Raw genomic sequence first — 16,831 nt, 5'->3', positions numbered from 1 at the left:
CTCAGAGAGGGGACGGGCCTGTCATCCCCAAAGACCATGAGATAGCAGCCCTGGGCCAAGCAGAGGATCTTCTAGGGAAGATGAGGTTGGATGGGGAGGGTGGGAGGCTTCCTGGACAGCAATGGGACGTTTGAGCAGCGGCGGATGTGACAATAGGTCTGGAACACTCCTCACCTTTCTGACATTAGCACTAAGCTGGCTCTGCCTGGACCAAACTCTGTCCCAGGGACCGGGAGAGACTAGTGCACACGCAGCGTGTCCCATGCCATCCCAGCGCTCTTAGCTGCAGAGCAGCTCCAGGGTAATATCCACAGGGGGCTGGAGGAAGTGGCAGGCAATTAGCAAGTGCAGAAGTGCAGAGAGAGAGTGGGGGAAGGAGAGATTGATGCGGCGAAGGATGGAGTTGGGAAGAGATCAGGAAAGGGCTTGTGCCAGTGGCAGGGTTAGAGCAGCCCTTAAAGGGAAGGTGTCCGTGGCCAAGTATTTCCAAGAAGGGAATTTGGTAAGAGAAAGTCTGAGCCACAGAACCCAGACGGGGAGAACAGGGACCTGCACAGCATGCGGGGAGCCCTGCCCGCCAGGCTGGGCTTTAGGAATTAGTCAAAGCTCTGGAGGGAGTTGGGGAGGGCTTTTGAGGGCTCTGTCATGGTAGATAGGAGTCCAGGAGCAAGAAGACCAGAGTCTTGTGAGATGTTGCCAGGGCTGTGAGTACGGGATGATGGAGGGGTGTAAGAAGATACTGAGGAAGAAACAAACTGGCTGGCAGAAGGAGCGAGGGGAATTGGACATGAACCCAAGGTCTGCACACACAAGTAATACCCCAGCAGGACAGAACCACAGCAACGCACGGCTCCCACCTCCTGGCGGGTCTTGGCAAACCACACAGGGAGCTGCGTACTGTGGGTCAGGCTACCTTACTCACAGACTCTTAGCTCCGTGGGACAGGACTGCTTGGGGACCCCTCACAGCCACACCTTGTAACTTTGCGGTATCCGCACCTCCATCTTAGGGTCTGCTCAGCATCCCATGTGAAGCTTGGCTGTCCAGCTGACAGCGAAGGGACCCAGGATCCTAGATCAAAATCCTCAGTTAGGGCTCCTCCTGCAGTCAACTGTGGGTCAGTCAATGGAGGCCAGTGACCTACACCAGGGCCACACTGCCCCTCTACGGCTGAGCAAGGAAGTGCAGCTGTTGGTGCCACTGGAAAGAGGAAGATGTCACTCAAGTTTGGCATCTCTTAGCTGGACTGCCAGGAGGGAACTGACTGTTCAGTGGCAACCAGCAGCATATTTTTTAGGTCATGACTGAATGCAGAAACGCAAAACCTGCTAACCAGCCTCTAATGTATAATTGCCTTGTCTTCTTCCAAATCACCTTTTGGTTTAACAAACAGGGTAACCTGGCTGATGCCTCAAGCCCGCATTCCCACTCTCCTATCCCAGGGTTTTCACATTGCCTCAAGGAAGAGGAGTGGATTTCAGGAGCATGATTCCCACCCCCACACCCCCACATGCCTCCATAACCTCCTAAAGACTCACAAACTGGTTACCACAAGCCTCATTTGAGATCATCATAGTATTGCAAAAATCAGGAAGTTCTGCGTGAAAGTCTGGATCATCAGCATCTCTTAAAAATCAGAAAATCTGCCACACTGAGGAAACTGGGTAATGCTGCCCATAGAAAAGAGGTGAATGCCCCTGTCGTGCCTCACACCTACCGCTTGCTGTGGCCTCCCATGGCCCACTCCACTCCTGATTGTCATCTGCACAGACCCTGGGGGAATCGGGTGGAAGACCCCTAGATCTTCCTAAGAGGCTTTAACTCATAAGGACATGCAGTTCCCTCCCCAATCCTCCCCCTTGAGGAGGACATTGAGAGGAGCTTTGGGTCAGCAGAGGTACAGCAGCAGTGGCTGGGCTCTGTAAGAAGGAGAAGGAGGCTGGGGGTGCTAAGCAGGAGCCCCAGGTCCCATCGGCCCTGCTCTCACTGAAGCCCCAGCCTTTGCTTCTCAGGGCTTGGATTCTTGGGTGTCATGGTCACCTCTCTTCCCAGATGGAATCCCAACTCACCTGTGCTTTGTCTTTGCTCCTCTGTAGCGCCTGCACCTCAGTGAAGATGTGGCTGGGGCCACATTCATGGCGGCGGGCAGTTCGGCCCCAGAGCTGTTCACATCGGTCATAGGTAGGTGACAGCCTGAGGGAGACGTCTCAGCCCTTCACTGTCTGAAGGAAAAGGGCTCTGGGAATAGATAGCTCCAGACCAAGATTGTCTGCCATTCACAGGCAATGATAATTCAGGGGCCTCAATGAGGAGAGCATCAGCTTCCCATCTGCTGTTGTTTTATTTAAGTGATGCTTTTACTGTTCATGAACTTGTCCCAGCCCCTGAGCCCAGCACGCTCCTGTGCAGCAGTCATCCCTCTGTAAATTAGACAGCTCGCTCCACCCCTCAGCTGTTTCCTGCAGATTCTGATAACAATCTAATGCTTATGAGAGGTCCCCCATGCCCATCTTGGAATGCAACAAGGCCACAACAGCCAGGCTGATGTGGGATCTGTGTTTCAGGGGTCTTCATCACCAAAGGCGACGTGGGAGTTGGCACCATCGTGGGCTCAGCGGTATTCAACATCCTGTGCATCATTGGTGTCTGCGGGCTCTTTGCTGGGCAGGTAAGACTGGCAGCTTCTTTGTGATGGCAAAATGTGACATCTGGGAAAAAGGAGGCATGGAGTTTAGTCAGGGGACTGCCTTGCTGGAACACAACTTGCATCTGGGCCCAGTGGTTTGGGCAGCAGTGATTTGGGACCCCACATCCCAGGAGGCTGGCCCAGCAAGAAGTGGAAACTGGTAATCCACCATTATTTGGTCTCCATGTTAATGGAATACAGAATGCTCAGCTCCACATAAGCAATTAACCAGCCTGAAAGATGTGGGTTACAATCTGAAGGTTGCCACACTCATTTTGATGTTACCGATCTGAACTAGAATGGTTTAATTCGATTGTAGGTATGGTTTTCTCCCAGTGGAAATAGAATACATGAGAATCTGCTAAACACAATGAGAATACATGAGAATCTGCTAAACGAAATGTGCAGTCATCATGGTTTAGGACACAGCCTAACCTTTTTTGACCTTGTTAGAGTACTCATTTCTCTGTTTGTTATAGCGTGCCTTTGGGTTCGTTCATGAAGGGCTTTGCAAGCCTGCAATTTACCTATAGAGGTGATGCCACTTCCAGGGAGTGTCCTGGGGTCTGTGTCCTTTATGAATGCCGATGTATGCTTTGGAAAGTTTGGGGTAGGTGCTCAGGAGCCACTGCATGGGTGGCTCTAGGCAGCAGAGCCTGCAGGACACTACAGCAGTGCCTGGATGCTTGTTTGCAGGGTTTGTAACTATTTTGCCAACTCTGATATCCTAAATTTCTTCTAAGGAATTTTATTCAGAAACAACACAACCCTGAGGTCTCTGCCCAAATGCACAAACTTTGTGTATCTTCTAGTACAAGCCACTTCTGAAAGCTCACGGAGGCTACTCCACTTACAATATCAAGGAACCTGTTGACCCTAATCACTCCATCAGCAGCCTTGATATGAACAGTGCACTGTTCTGCTAGAAGCAGCTGATTGGGTCAGGAGGCTAAGGAGAGCCCCAGGGCAGCCTTCTCCACACGCTTTGCCAGGCCCTTCACCTCACAGCAGTGGCAAGGGGCACCCCATGCTGCCCATTCTGCTGATGCAGACTCGAGGGCCTCCATGCAGGATACCCCCGGTGCACCATTGCATTCTCCACTGCCCATTTCAACTCCCATCATCTTCATGCCTATTGATTTGTCTGGATTGCCTGGTGTGTCAGTTACTTTCAGGTGACATGCAGAAGGGCATCTGGATCTCATCAGGAGTCAGCTCCAGGGCCTACAGGTGGATGGGTTCCTTCTGTCAGGAGAAGGGGCTCCCAGTCCATGGTGACTGAGCTGTGCTCAGCTCCATAGGCTAAATACTTTCCCTCTTCTCATCCTTTCTGTCAGTGAGCTTATGTCTTAGATTTTGTGAACCCACAATATGTGCTTTTTAAATCTCCCATAAATGTAGTTCATATTTTTTTAATGAATCTCTGCCTTTGCCTTTGGTGCTATTGGCACTTCCCTGGGTCTCCTTTCCCTGGGACACCTGCTCGTGGCCCTCCAGAGATGAACAGTCGCACCCAGCAGAAGAGTCTGTTGCTGTGAGCACTCTCCTAATTAGTATTGTCACCATCAGCACTATGGTTATTAGTCTGGCTGTTATTAGTGTTGTCATTAGTTCATTAGTCATTTGTACCTGAAGCTTGATTCTAAAGCAAGCCCAAAGGAAGAGAGAGAATGTAGAGAAATGAAACAGATGACTAGGGAGCATCTAGTCATGCTTCACAACTAATGACTTATGAAATGGCTTGGATGCATGTGTGGCTCATCACTCATTAGCAACGCGGTTCATCGCAGCTTGGCTGGAACACCTGCATCAAAGACAGAGGGCTCCCTGAACTCCAGTAATGCTGGTGTCTGTCCCTTGACTCCCTCCAGAAGGTTTTGGCTGGCTCAGCTCACAATCCCACATAACCTAGGACAGAAGTAACAACCGTGACTGTTGGGAGAAGCAGTCCAGGCGGTGACTCTGGATGTCAACCTTTCCTTCTGCCTTTCCTCTCCTGTGCCCACTTGGATATTTTCAAGGCCATCCAGCTCAGGGATCCTTCAAGTCTTTGCAGAGGAAGCAAAACCATGTTTTAGAAAGAACATGGGCTGGGAAATCAGATGGGTCTAGGTTTGAATCCTGATTCTGCCATTTTCTTGCTGTGGGACCTTGGAGAAGTTACTTATGTTCTCAAAGCCTCATTTTTCTCATCTGTAGAGTGCGTACAAGCACATCTACTTCCTAGTGTTGCCATCAGGAAGAACCATAGCATGTCAGCATTACTAGCACCTGCTCTACATGGTAAGTCAGTCTCAATTAGACACCATTTTCAATGCTCAGAATACGCACCCCTGGGTTCTCACCTCCAAATTCCACCTAGGTCACTGTGATAATTTGACCAACCGGTTGATGGAGATTATCTAAGAGTCAAGGGTGTCTATCTCTTAATTAACAGACACAGGATACTCGGTGGGAAGGGAAGGGATAGTCAGGGAGAAGGTCTTCTAAATGGAAATCAAAATAAGGAGATGTTCATAGAGAAACAATCTCAAAGGACTGGTACTTACTTCTGTGCTGTCTATCAGTGGGAGGAAGAAAAGAAGAAATGGCAGCTTCCCAGCCTCACATAAGGAGAAGCCTTCCCAGACAGTGGAGCTGGGGCAGTGGAATGTTATGGCAAAGGCTGGATATTGGGAATTGAAGCGATTAATAAATCCAATCATGGGTCTCACTTAACATTTTATTTATGTTGATCTGCACTTTCATTTGGCTGAGAGAATTACCAGCGAGTACCCGTGGGCCTCCCTCTACGAATTTCAGCATGGAGGGCTGCACATGACCAAGTCTGTTATCCATCTGAAATTAAAGTAATTAAGCTATAGGGTTTGAGTTCCTGTCTCAATTAGGGTTTTGATGAATTCAGTGTAATTAAATGTCTGCTGTATTTGCAGTTTGCAAACATAGTCCTCGCTTCGGTGTTCGCCTAAGGTGCTTTGGGGAGTTTTATGGGACAAAAAGGAAATTGCTTCTTAGAAAGTGGCTTATAGAGAGATTCTTGGCATCACTGCAAGACATTTACAAGGCTGTGGTCCTACAAGTTTCCTTTATTTATAAACAAAGAATAATAACAACAAAGAGAAAACACTGAGCTCTTGATGCAACATACTAATGTAACTTGCACATTGTGTTGAAAGGACTTCACGCCAATTTTGTAAACCAATGTACTTATGAATTTAAATCTGCTGTTCAGAGCATGTTAAGATTTAAATGCATAACCACAGACAGAAATTATGCCTCTTAACTGCATCCCAGGTTAGGACTTTTACATTCAGGTTATTACAGGTCGGCAGATGGCTCCAGTTTATAACGGAAAGCTCCAGCATCACCTCTACTGGCATCCTCAAAATGTGCCTGATGTTCTTTGGCAAGGCCCATCTCATCTTGGCTGGGCTTGCCTTTCTTCAGATAATGCTGGCTCAATTAAACAAACCCTAGCAGCACCCAGAGGTTGCACCTCTGAATTGAAATCCGCCTGCATTTGGGTTTCCCCAGGAGACTCTAAGCAAGGACTCAAGTGCAAACAGCTGATTTGAAAGGTGATCCCAGGATGTGCTAGCGGGACAGTAGGGACAGAAGGCAGGGAAGAGAAAGCAGCAGAGGAAAGTGTGTTAGCAAGCCAGTTATCACTGTGGGCAACTGAGATTTAATTCTTCTGTGGGAACTGGAAGACGGTTTAACGGAAGAGCCACCAAGTTATCTCATGTAAGGAGGCAGGGGAGCTGGGGTATTTATTTATCCACCAACTTCCATCATTCATTGGTTAAAGACTGCTCTTAAGGGGTATTAATTCCCCACCATCCCAGCTTGCTAGTCCCAGGCAGAGGGGACTTTGGGGCCCAGGGGAAACCCCCAGGCAAAGAGATCTAGGGGCAACAGTTGAAAGGACCTGAGAAGGTAAAGGTGGGGAAATATGAGGGAACCCATAATGCGTTTGCTACGAACTCAAGACAAAGGCTTTAAAACAATTCACTTGTTGGGTCTCATCTTCAGCTCCCTTGGATGAAACACAAGCTTTACTTCTAGGCAGACTATAAAGAGTCCAGGGCCAGGCCATCTTGCATTTAAAGAATTTCCTCTCATGTTAAAAATAACAGCTACTGTTTATTAAGCTTCTCCAACATTCAGGCACCACACTCGATTCTATATAAATATTTGCAGAAATACACCCACTGAGTTTTAAGATAGTATCATCCTTCTTCACAGGCAAGGAAATAAACAGATACTGGGGGATTCCGTATCCCCCAGATGGCAAAGGCTCTATCGTGAGGTGGTTAAGACTGAACTCGAGCGCACATCAGTTGGTCACAAAATGCAGGGTAGATGATGTGTTGGGTTTTGTCTGTTTCCAAATGGGGAATCTATGATTTTAAAATCTCCAGATGTTAGCATTACATTCTTGTACTTAGCCTTGGATTTTATGTGTTCCTTGGAAGTTTGGGGTGTAGGATCTGGGGTCAATGCAAATAAAACAGGCACGTCAGCAAAATGATGGTAGCCCATGATTAACAATGAAAGTATTAGGTAGGTGTCATTACTTACAATGGCAAAAACCACACTTACTTTTGCACCAACCTAGTATTATACTTAGCTCAAACAATGTGCAGCTAGAAGCTTCTCTTATACTCAGACAGCATCTCTCACAGCTGGGCTTTTGCTTCCACCACAGATGGAGAACTCAGGCTGATAAACACAATGGGAGACCCACAGACTGCCCCAGCTTACCCCATATACCTTGATTCCGAGCTTATTGTTCCCCAGACAGAACCCTACACTTTAGCGACCCTGTTCCAATCCTAAGACACATCCAGATTCCCCAAGAAGCTGGGGATGGAGGACAGGGGAGGCTGAAAACCACACATCAATAGTTTTGCTAAACCTAAAAATAGGGACTGGAGACCTAACAGCCACTCCAGGGGGAGATGAAACTGCAAGGAAGAGAACGAGTGATCTGTCGAGAAACCACCCAAGGGGATGGGTGCAGGAGAAGGCCTCACCCAGGAGGCAGGGTACTTCCTTACAGGACCCTGTCAATACCAGAGAGCAGAATGTGTGGTGCAGGAGTGGACCAAGGCCAGGGTCAGGTCCAGCTGGGGCAGCCACTCAATTCCATCACACCCAGTAAAACTGGGTTTCTCCCAGCATCTTCTGCAAGCTGTGGCATCAGGAGGCAGGTCCCTGTTAGAAGCAGAGCCCCAGTCCTAACCTCATGCCAACCGAATCAGAAGAGCAGCTTACCTGCTTCAGCTCCATCTGCAGGCTCAGCTCTACCCACGTTCTAGACCAAGCGTGGCCCTGGATGAGAGGCACCCTCCAGCAGCTGGTCCAGGCAGGGTAGACAGGCCTCTTAAGGCCCCAGTCCTATGACTGACTGTCTGCCTGAGACTGTCTGCCACACTGTCGCCTCGTAATTTCTTTTCCCTGGCCATCCCCACCCCCACCCTCTCAAGGCCAGGCCCCGACAGGGCTCCACACCTCATCTCCCCCGACAGATGCTGTTGGTTCCATACCCAGAGTTCTACTAAGGCCACCTGCTGGCTCTGCGCTGCTCCGTTTTCATTGCCTCTAAAACTTCATACCAGATCTCTGTGTTAGTTTTGACTTTGGCTCACAAAACTTGTTTCTTGCTTGTTCTGCTCCTTTGCTATGATCTCCTGAAATCAGATCCACATCTCAACTAATTCAGAGGCTTTCAGTTTCAGGTAACAAAAAAAAAATCAAACTCTAACTGGCTTCTTAAATGAAGAAAATTTATTGGTGTCTCTGAAAAATGCAAAGGAGAGTGGACATCAGGTATGGCTTGATCAGGACTTTCAGCCCCATTGTTGTGATTCTTCTATCTCTAATCTCCTCTGTTTCCTTCCTTAGACTAGATTTTTTTTTTAATGGCATAAAATAGCTGTAGCATTTTCAGGTCTCATATACACATACCACATTGACAGGAAAGAGAAAGAGAATGTCTCCTTGGCCACAACGCCTCGTTCCCCACGTCCACATAGCATCATCAGACAAAACTCCGACTGGGCCAGCTCAGGTCACCCGAGCATCCCTGAACCAATCATTGTGGCAAAGGAACTAGTTACTCAATTGGTTTAGGTTAATCAAGAATCACAAGCCATTTCTCCCTTCCCTCCAGAGCTAAGAATCTAATCATTTCCACCCCGCATACACAGTTTTTGGTTTATTATAAAAAGCAGAGATAAATGACTTCAGGACAAAGCCTGTGCATGATCATGTGCTGCCTCAATGTCTGCTTTCCCTGCGATGGTGCAACACAAAGGCCAAAATGCACACAGATTCACTCTAGGTCTTGGTGTGGACATATGCTCTCATTTCCTTCAGGTAAATAACCCAGGAGTGGGATTACTGGGTTGTGTGCTAAGTATGTTTGTAAGAAACCACCACCAAACAGCTTTGCAAAATGGCTAAACCATTTGTATTTTCACCACCTACATGTGGGATTCCAGGTGCCCCACATCATCGCCAGCACTTAGTTTTATCACTGTTGCTTCACTTTGTTTTAATTTTAGCCATTCCAGGGAACACAAATGGCACCTCACTGTGGTCTGAATTTGCATTTCCCTGATGAGTCGTGATGTTGGACATCTTTTAACAGGCTGCTTTGCCACCCTCTTTGGTGAAAAATCTGTTGAAATCTCTGCCTATTTGTTAGTCAGGGGTTTTGTGCTCTTCTGATTCTGGCAGGCTCTAAGTCATCACACTCGACCAAGCACTCCTCTGAGTCCTCCTGTCCAATTCATTTCCAAGGCTGAATCAATAGTGGGTAGAGCCATTAGAAATAATTTGACTGATCATGGCAATGTTGTATTAACTCTGTTGCTTGGATTTGGGTTTGCAAGAGAGGTACTCATAACCAGCACTCTGCAATGGGATAAAGGAAATGAAGCAATCACTTCCCTTTAGTATGGTACACCTGGGTGCATCTGAGAGGCATCGTTCCAGAAATGTGAAGAGAAAAGCAGGAACCTCTGGTGCCCAGAGGTGAGCACTCCTTCCATGTAATTTTCACGATGCTCCTTGAAAATGAGTAATTTTCACGTTTCTCTTGAATCTCACTTTCAAGGAGCACCGTGAAAATTACTGGAAGGAATGTTCACCTCCTGAAACTCACTGCCTATATCCTTGGCAAAGACTTTTTTTTTGAGTTGGAGTCTCACTCTGTTGACCAGGCTGGAGTGCAGTAGCGCAATCTCGGCTCACTGCAACCTCCGCCTCCTGGGTTCAAGTGATTCTCCTGCCTCGGCCTCCTGAGTAGCTGGGATTACAGGTGCCTGCCACCATGTATTTTTAGTAGAGACATGCATAGACTATATAATAATCAAATCTGGGTATTTAGAGTGTCTGTCACCTTAAGTATTTATCATTTCTACATGTTGGGAACATTTCAAGTCCTCTCCTCTAGCTATTTTGAAATATACAACACATTGTTGTTCACTGTAGTCATCCTACTCTGCCATCAACTATTACAACGTATTCTTTTTACCCAATTGTATGTTTGTACCCATTAACCAACCTCTCTTCATCTCCCCTCACCCCACACTCCTTGCAGTTGCTGGTATCCATCATTCTACTTTATACCTTCATGAGATTAACATTTTTAGCTCCTACATGTGAATGAGAACATGAGATACTGTATTTATCTTTCTGGGCCTGCCTTACTTTCACTGAACATGATGACTTCTGGTTCCAACCATGTTGCTGCGGGTGACAGGATTTCATTCTTTGTTATGGCCAAATAGGAGTCCCTTGCATGTATATGCCACATTTTTACACATTCATCCATTAGCAGACACTTAAGTTGACTCCATACGTTTGCTATCGTGAACAGAGCTGCAACAAACGTGGGAGTGACGTGTATCCCTTCAATATGGAGTCTGCAGTCTTAAAATGGAGATGTGAAGGACACAACCAAAGTAAAGTTTGGGGGGTGTTTTTGGGATTTGTTTCATATAACAGAACATTTTTCTGGTCAAATTCTTTTTACTCTAGGCCAATCTTTTTTTTTTTCTTAATTTTTTATGAAGTAAGACATTTGTGGCCTCCTGATGCAGCTGCTCTTTCCTGCAGGGGAAATCTAACTCTGCATTTGAATGGAAACCTGGAGCCTGGACCTGAGCCTGAATCTCCAAGTGAGAAACAAATGCCATTAACCTTTCCAGATGGTGTGCAGACCATCTAGGGCAATGGGAGGGCTCATGTACCATATGTCTGGCTTTGACTGGCAAAGTAAGATTGGGGTGAGGTTGACCAGGGCTGTCCCTCCCCTGACCCAACCAAGGGAGTGACTTACCTTGTGCGTGGCAGGGAAAATGAGTTCCTTCTTCCCTTCCCTACAGTGGATATGCATGAACTGCGATTCCCTGGGAGGTGAGAAAGAATAAAGCACACTGGCCTCAGTGTGCTTCATTTACCTGTGACTTTTTCCTCACAGTGGAATTGTGGCTGCACTTGGGGCATGGAAAATTAGAATTAGGGCACTTGGTGAGGTACCAGCAGCTGGGAGACTCAAGGCGTGGGTACAGCTGTTAGACGGCATTAAACCCCTGCCCTTTGTCATTTTAAGATCTTGGTCATTATACAGTAAACTTTACTTTTTCCACTCTCTTGCGCTGTCTTTGATTACTGCAACATGTAACTTCTAAACACGTGTGCCCCTGACTCCCCATGGCATCTTTGTGCTTGACTCTTTTCTTAAAATAAATAAAAATTTAAATATATATATAATATATATATTATACACACATACATACACACACGCTCCAGTTACTATTTTATTTTTAATTAAAAACAGTTTTCATATGAATAGCTAGTCGTTACTGGGAACTCAGTTGAGTCGATGTGAAATCATATGCAGGAACTCGTTCAATCTTTGTATCAACCCCATGGTGTAGGCTGTGCTTTCTTCATTGTACAGATGAGAAAATAGATCCCAGAGAGGGAGGTTGAGAAACATACCCTAGGCCACACATCCAGGAATGGCAGAGCTGGGACACAGAACAAAGCAATTTGGTTCCAGAATTTGTTGATTTCTGTGGGGCACACATGAGTCAGTGGAGCAAAGCAGGGCAGAAGGACTCCCGTCCTGGGGGTCCTAGAAGAACACGACTCCCAAATGGAGGAGGAGGCTGCCCTAGACTGTCCTGCAGTCCCTCCTGTGCATCTGGAGGACTGTGTGTGTGATATGTCCTTGGGCCTGTTTGCTTTAGAACACCTGATAGTGCTGAGCCCGGCTACCCAGGTGTTCATCTCTGAATGGAAAACAAGATGCTGCCTCCTGTCAGATGCTGAGACTCTATTCTGAGCTACGTTTATGCACGCCCTCATTACGGAATTTTGCAGGGATTGAAATGTGGTGTGGGACTGAATGGAGTTTGAGGCCTTGCGGATACCGTTTCCTGACACCATTATGCTCTGGGGCTGGGACGCTCTGCAGCACGAAGCACAGGAAGACTCACCTTCCCTCATCCTGATGAGTTTGTTCAGCCCATTCTGTTCCTGAAATCTCCTCTCCTTGCGAAGAATTGACTCTGTTTCAGGGATACAGAGGAAAGCTTGAGAGGGGAGCAGCCAGGAGGTTCTTCTATGACCCACAGAGTCAAAGCTCAGGCGGGTCCTTCATAAATGTGTGCTTTCCTTTTTGGAAACATGTTGGCTTCGGAGTCCTTGTAGGGCTTGACTTGGCTTATGCTACCTGTGAAGGTCCAGGGGCCAGGCTGAAGGCCTGTGGGGATCTTTCTGAGGGACGGCCTCAGTGTGTTTGGTACAGAGTTGAGAACCAGGTCAGGGTGGAAAACATGTGGCTTTCATCCAAGCAGGGGTTGATCTTCCAGCTCTCCCAGCTTCCCCTTGGCCCCAGCTCTAGCTCCAGACCCTGCCAGCTTGGCCTAGACAAACCCCATTAGGAGGCGCCATTCCTCCCTGGACTCATAAATTCTGCCCAGCAATTAAGCCCAGAACACCTACTGTGAGTCATCATACTCATATGAAGCGTTCCGGAGGGCCTCTGAGAGACCTTTCAAATGCCATCAAAAAAGTCAGCTCTGCAATTTCATATAAACAAACAAGAATATCATGATCAAATATATCTCTTTAATTTCTATGACAATAAAAGAAGTTTGCACATCTGTCATCTCACATAAATAAAAATGGATTTTAATGAAATGCTACTCTACAAGTTGGAGCTGAAGCTCTAAAATGTTTAAAATGTGCAGCTCCAATTCTGGCCCTAGGCAGAGAGTAATTGTAAATATTAGTCATATTGTATTATAATACACAAGCACTAAGCTAAGTGGGTTTTGCGTGTGTGTGCTTTCTTATGAGTCCTGTCACCCAGGCTGGAGTGCAGTGGCATAATCATAGCTCACTGCAGCCTCAAACTCCTGGGGTCCAGCGATCCTCCCACCTCAGCCTCCTGAATAGCTAGGACTACATACCTGGCCAATTTTTAAAATTTTTGTGTAGTGATGGGGTCTCCCTATGTTGCTTAGGCTAGTCTCGAACTCCTGGCCTCAATTGATCCTCCCGCTTCTGCCTCCCAAAGTATTGAGATTGCAGTTACGAGTCACTGAGCCTGGCCAAGGCTAAGTTTATATGGTTCTGGAGGCTAACTGCCCACTTTCAAATCTTGGCCTCCCCTCATCTTGATTACGTGAACTTCAGAAGTTACTTAACCTTGCTGTGCCTAAGTTTTCTCATCTACTAAATGGGAGTAATAATAATATCTACCTAATAGGGTTGTTGTGGTGTTCATATATGTTTATATATGTCAAACACCCAGAAGACCCATTCGCCTTCTCCTCTACCTGTGCCGCCAGCCAAACCTTGGTTTGGGCTGTTGCCCAGCACGGAAGTTTGTCTGGTGGTTGCAGCGGGGTGGGGGGTGGATCCCAACCCACTTTTTTCATGGGGCCCTCTTGCCCGGAGGCTCCAGGTCTATTTTCAGCCTCTGCAGCTGCCCTCTCAGAAGTCTCCTGTTTCTTTAGTGCCCCAGTCTCTTGGTCTGTCCTAGCCGGCAAGAGCTCAAGCAGTTGGAATTCCCTTTATTTGGGGATCCACACTTGGAAAAGGATAGAAAAAGCAACGCACCCACAACCTGTGTATCTGCATCATCCTGACTTCACTCTTGGAGATCACAGACCCAGGGTGAACCCATGCTTCCCCCGTCTGACTCCTGCCCTGTTGACAAAACCAGGGACGTCACCAATGCCATTCTCGTTGTTCCACAGAGAGCTGAGGTTAGATGTAGCCCTTTCTCAGAATGGTGCTGACACTTGATTCACGTAAGGGCTCCTGGGACTTCGGAAAGTTCCTGGCCATGCTACAAGCTGGTTGTGTGGGTCTGAGAGTCCTGCAGGCCCTCTTTGGTCCCTCCATGCATAGCCTCTTGGCTGGCTCTGTTCTGCAGTGCCGGTGTTTCCGGAAAAGAGGGGTGTAAGTTAATGTTTAAGACTCCTGTTACTATTAATAATTGAAATAGTAATAGGAGTAATAGTAGCATTAATTTAAAGTTATTACTATTATCGGCCAGGAGTGGTGGCTCACGTGTGTAATGCCAGCACTTTGGGAAGCTGAGGCAGGTGGATCACCTGAGGTCAAAAGTTTGAGACCAGCCTGGGCAAAATGGTGAAACCCTGTCTCTACTAAAAATACGAAAATTAGCTGGGTGTGGTTGGCGGGCCGGGTTGGTTGGTACAGGTTGGTAGCCTATAATCCCAGCTATTCAGGAGGCTGAGGCAGGAGAATCGCTTGAAGCTGGGAGATGGAAGTTGCAATGAGCCGAGACTGCACCACTGTACTCCAGCCTGGGCAACAAGAGCAAAACTCTGTCTCTAACAAAATAAATAAGTTATTATTATTATTATTATTATTATTATTATTCCCAACATGTATTGATGGCTCCTGGGCACTACTCTGTGTTCTTTACATATATTATTTTATTTAATCCTCTCTGGAGTCCCCTGCAAAAAGTGCTGTCATCATCCTTGTTTTACAGATGAAAAATCAGAGATATAGCTCATCAGCCTTGGTGCCAATGGATGGCTTGGGAGAGCTTTTGCCCACCTTGTCCACACACAAACCCCCGTTTTATCTTGCTATAAAGATATGACTTCAGAAAAAACCCTCTACCCTCTCCCTTACCCAGACAGATGCCTGGACCTCTTTGAAACTTCGAAACGACAGCTCTCAGTTTCACCCAGATAGGAAATGTCCAATCCAAACTTCCAACCCAGATCTAGCCAACTCTAGAATCCAAGCTGTACCACACTGTATACTATTATATATTTTCCAAAAGATATATATTATATATCTATCAAGAGAGTCACCATGCTAAGCATGGCTTGGCTTGAGAACTCCCTCTTCACAAGCATCAAGATCTAAAGGGGTCTCTCATCACATACATGAAATCCCTGCTTATGGCTCTGTCCATAGGAGGCCTGTCCAAACCGGATGGCAAAGGCACGGGAGTCCCTGGCTGTCTCTGGGCAATAATGAGTCAACAGACAGGTGTGTGGAGAGTTGAAAGCAGCCACATGTCCTTCAAGCACACCCCTCTCTGCTACCACTGGAGGCATCAGCCAGCTGAGGTGGGCTTATCACACCTGCAGCATGGTTCAGCTGAGCAAGATTGCTTAGGAAGAGCCTGGCACATGCCCGGTGCATGTGGAGCTAAGTCCTAGCAAAACAGGTCAGGGTTTCAGTCTCTCTGGAATTGTCACCCTCTTTAAAGTCCTGAAATCACGCAGCATGGTGCTAGTCATGGAACCAAAGTTCATCTACCAAAGCTCCAAGTGAGATTTAGAAGCAAACAAATCCTTACACGTAATTGAGTCTCTGGCCCTGATTTGACCGGAGTTGGACCTGACTCAGAAATTCCCTGGTCCTGGCTTAACTTTTGTGAGGGTTTTGGTCTGGATAGTCCTGGTCACACCACAGCAGCTGCCCACTGAACAGATGCAGCTGTGGGGTCAGGCAGCTCAGCAGGGGGTGATGGCATATGCTGAATTTTGGCATCTTCCACTTTGTGTACCCTAATTTCTCTCCTTTTCCAAAGAAAAGAGCTCTGTGTGGAATGGGGGCTGGTGATGGCTATTTCTGAGGTTGTTTGCCTGCTCTTGGTGCTCACGTATCAAGTGGGCTCATCAGAGATAGAATCAGTGGACTCCATGAGCAGCCCGGAATGACTTCCTATTTGTGATCAAATCCCTCCCGAGTCTGAACACCTGTTTGCCCAGCAGGCTGGCTGCTGTCAAACCACTTGGCAGTTGTTTGAAAGCAGGCAGTCTTTTCTCCATCAGAAGAAAGAAGAGGTTTTCCATAACTATCAGAGTCTGGGTACATATTTTCCCTTCAGTTCTTTTTTATTGTTATTCCTTAAATTCATTGTTCATTTTGGAACTAAGTGTGCTGTCTATTGCTGGCCTTGGAGCCACGGTATGCACATATCAAAAAAAAAAAAGACTATGCCTTCCAGGAGTGCCACCTGCAGCTGTCCTGGCATCCTGGTGCACCGAGCTGGTGCATACGAGAGCCACTGAGCAATAGTATCCTCTGCCACCCCTGGGTCTGCACTGAGCCCCATCACTCACATGTCTCTGTAAGGACTTCGAAAGAAAGCACAAGGCTCCCATGCTGTTACCTCATGAAGGGCAGCAGAGGTGTCTGCAATCCCCAGACAGCACAGTGCGGTCCAGTCACTTACTCCATCGGAGAGTGTCTTCTGAGTGACAGTTCTAGGGCTTCGGGATATGATGATGATCAAGAGAGGAAAGACCCATGCTCTCGAAGTGCTTCTGTGCTAGCAGAGGGAAAGGAGATGATCAGTAAGAAAAAATAAAATCAGCAAGGTAATCTCAGGTAGCAGTGTGAAGAGAGTAAACCAGGGCGATGTCGGGGCCTAGTGGGAGTGAGAGGCTGGCATGGGCCACCACGGATGGAAAGGGAACAAAGGCGTCTCTGAGGAGGGAATCTCTGGGCTGAGACCCTAGTGGTATGAAGGTGGAGCCATGTGAAGACCTAGAACATGCCAGGAAGAGTGAGCTCCCACTCCAAAGCCATAAGGCAGGAATGGAAGGACTCGGTTAGGGG

General features: G+C 47.3%; 1 protein-coding gene across 3 annotated transcripts in view; it reads left to right on the top strand.

The window, feature by feature from the left end:
- SLC24A3 (solute carrier family 24 member 3) overlaps positions 1-16,831 on the top strand; it is a 509,953-nt gene that overhangs the window by 374,151 nt on the left and 118,971 nt on the right. For all 3 annotated transcript variants that reach the window (XM_017512663.2, XM_037732860.1, XM_037732861.1), the window contains 2 exons: positions 2,097-2,181; positions 2,565-2,668. In XM_017512663.2, the coding sequence (XP_017368152.1) occupies positions 2,097-2,181; positions 2,565-2,668 (189 nt within the window). The remainder of the gene's footprint in view (positions 1-2,096; positions 2,182-2,564; positions 2,669-16,831) is intronic.

Source organism: Cebus imitator, unplaced genomic scaffold (genome assembly GCF_001604975.1).
Source record: "Cebus imitator isolate Cc_AM_T3 unplaced genomic scaffold, Cebus_imitator-1.0 Scaffold475, whole genome shotgun sequence".
In the NCBI taxonomy this organism is placed as follows: Eukaryota; Metazoa; Chordata; class Mammalia; order Primates; family Cebidae; genus Cebus; species Cebus imitator.
Note: the sequence above shows the minus strand (reverse complement) of the source record. Positions and strands in the feature narration are given on the sequence as shown.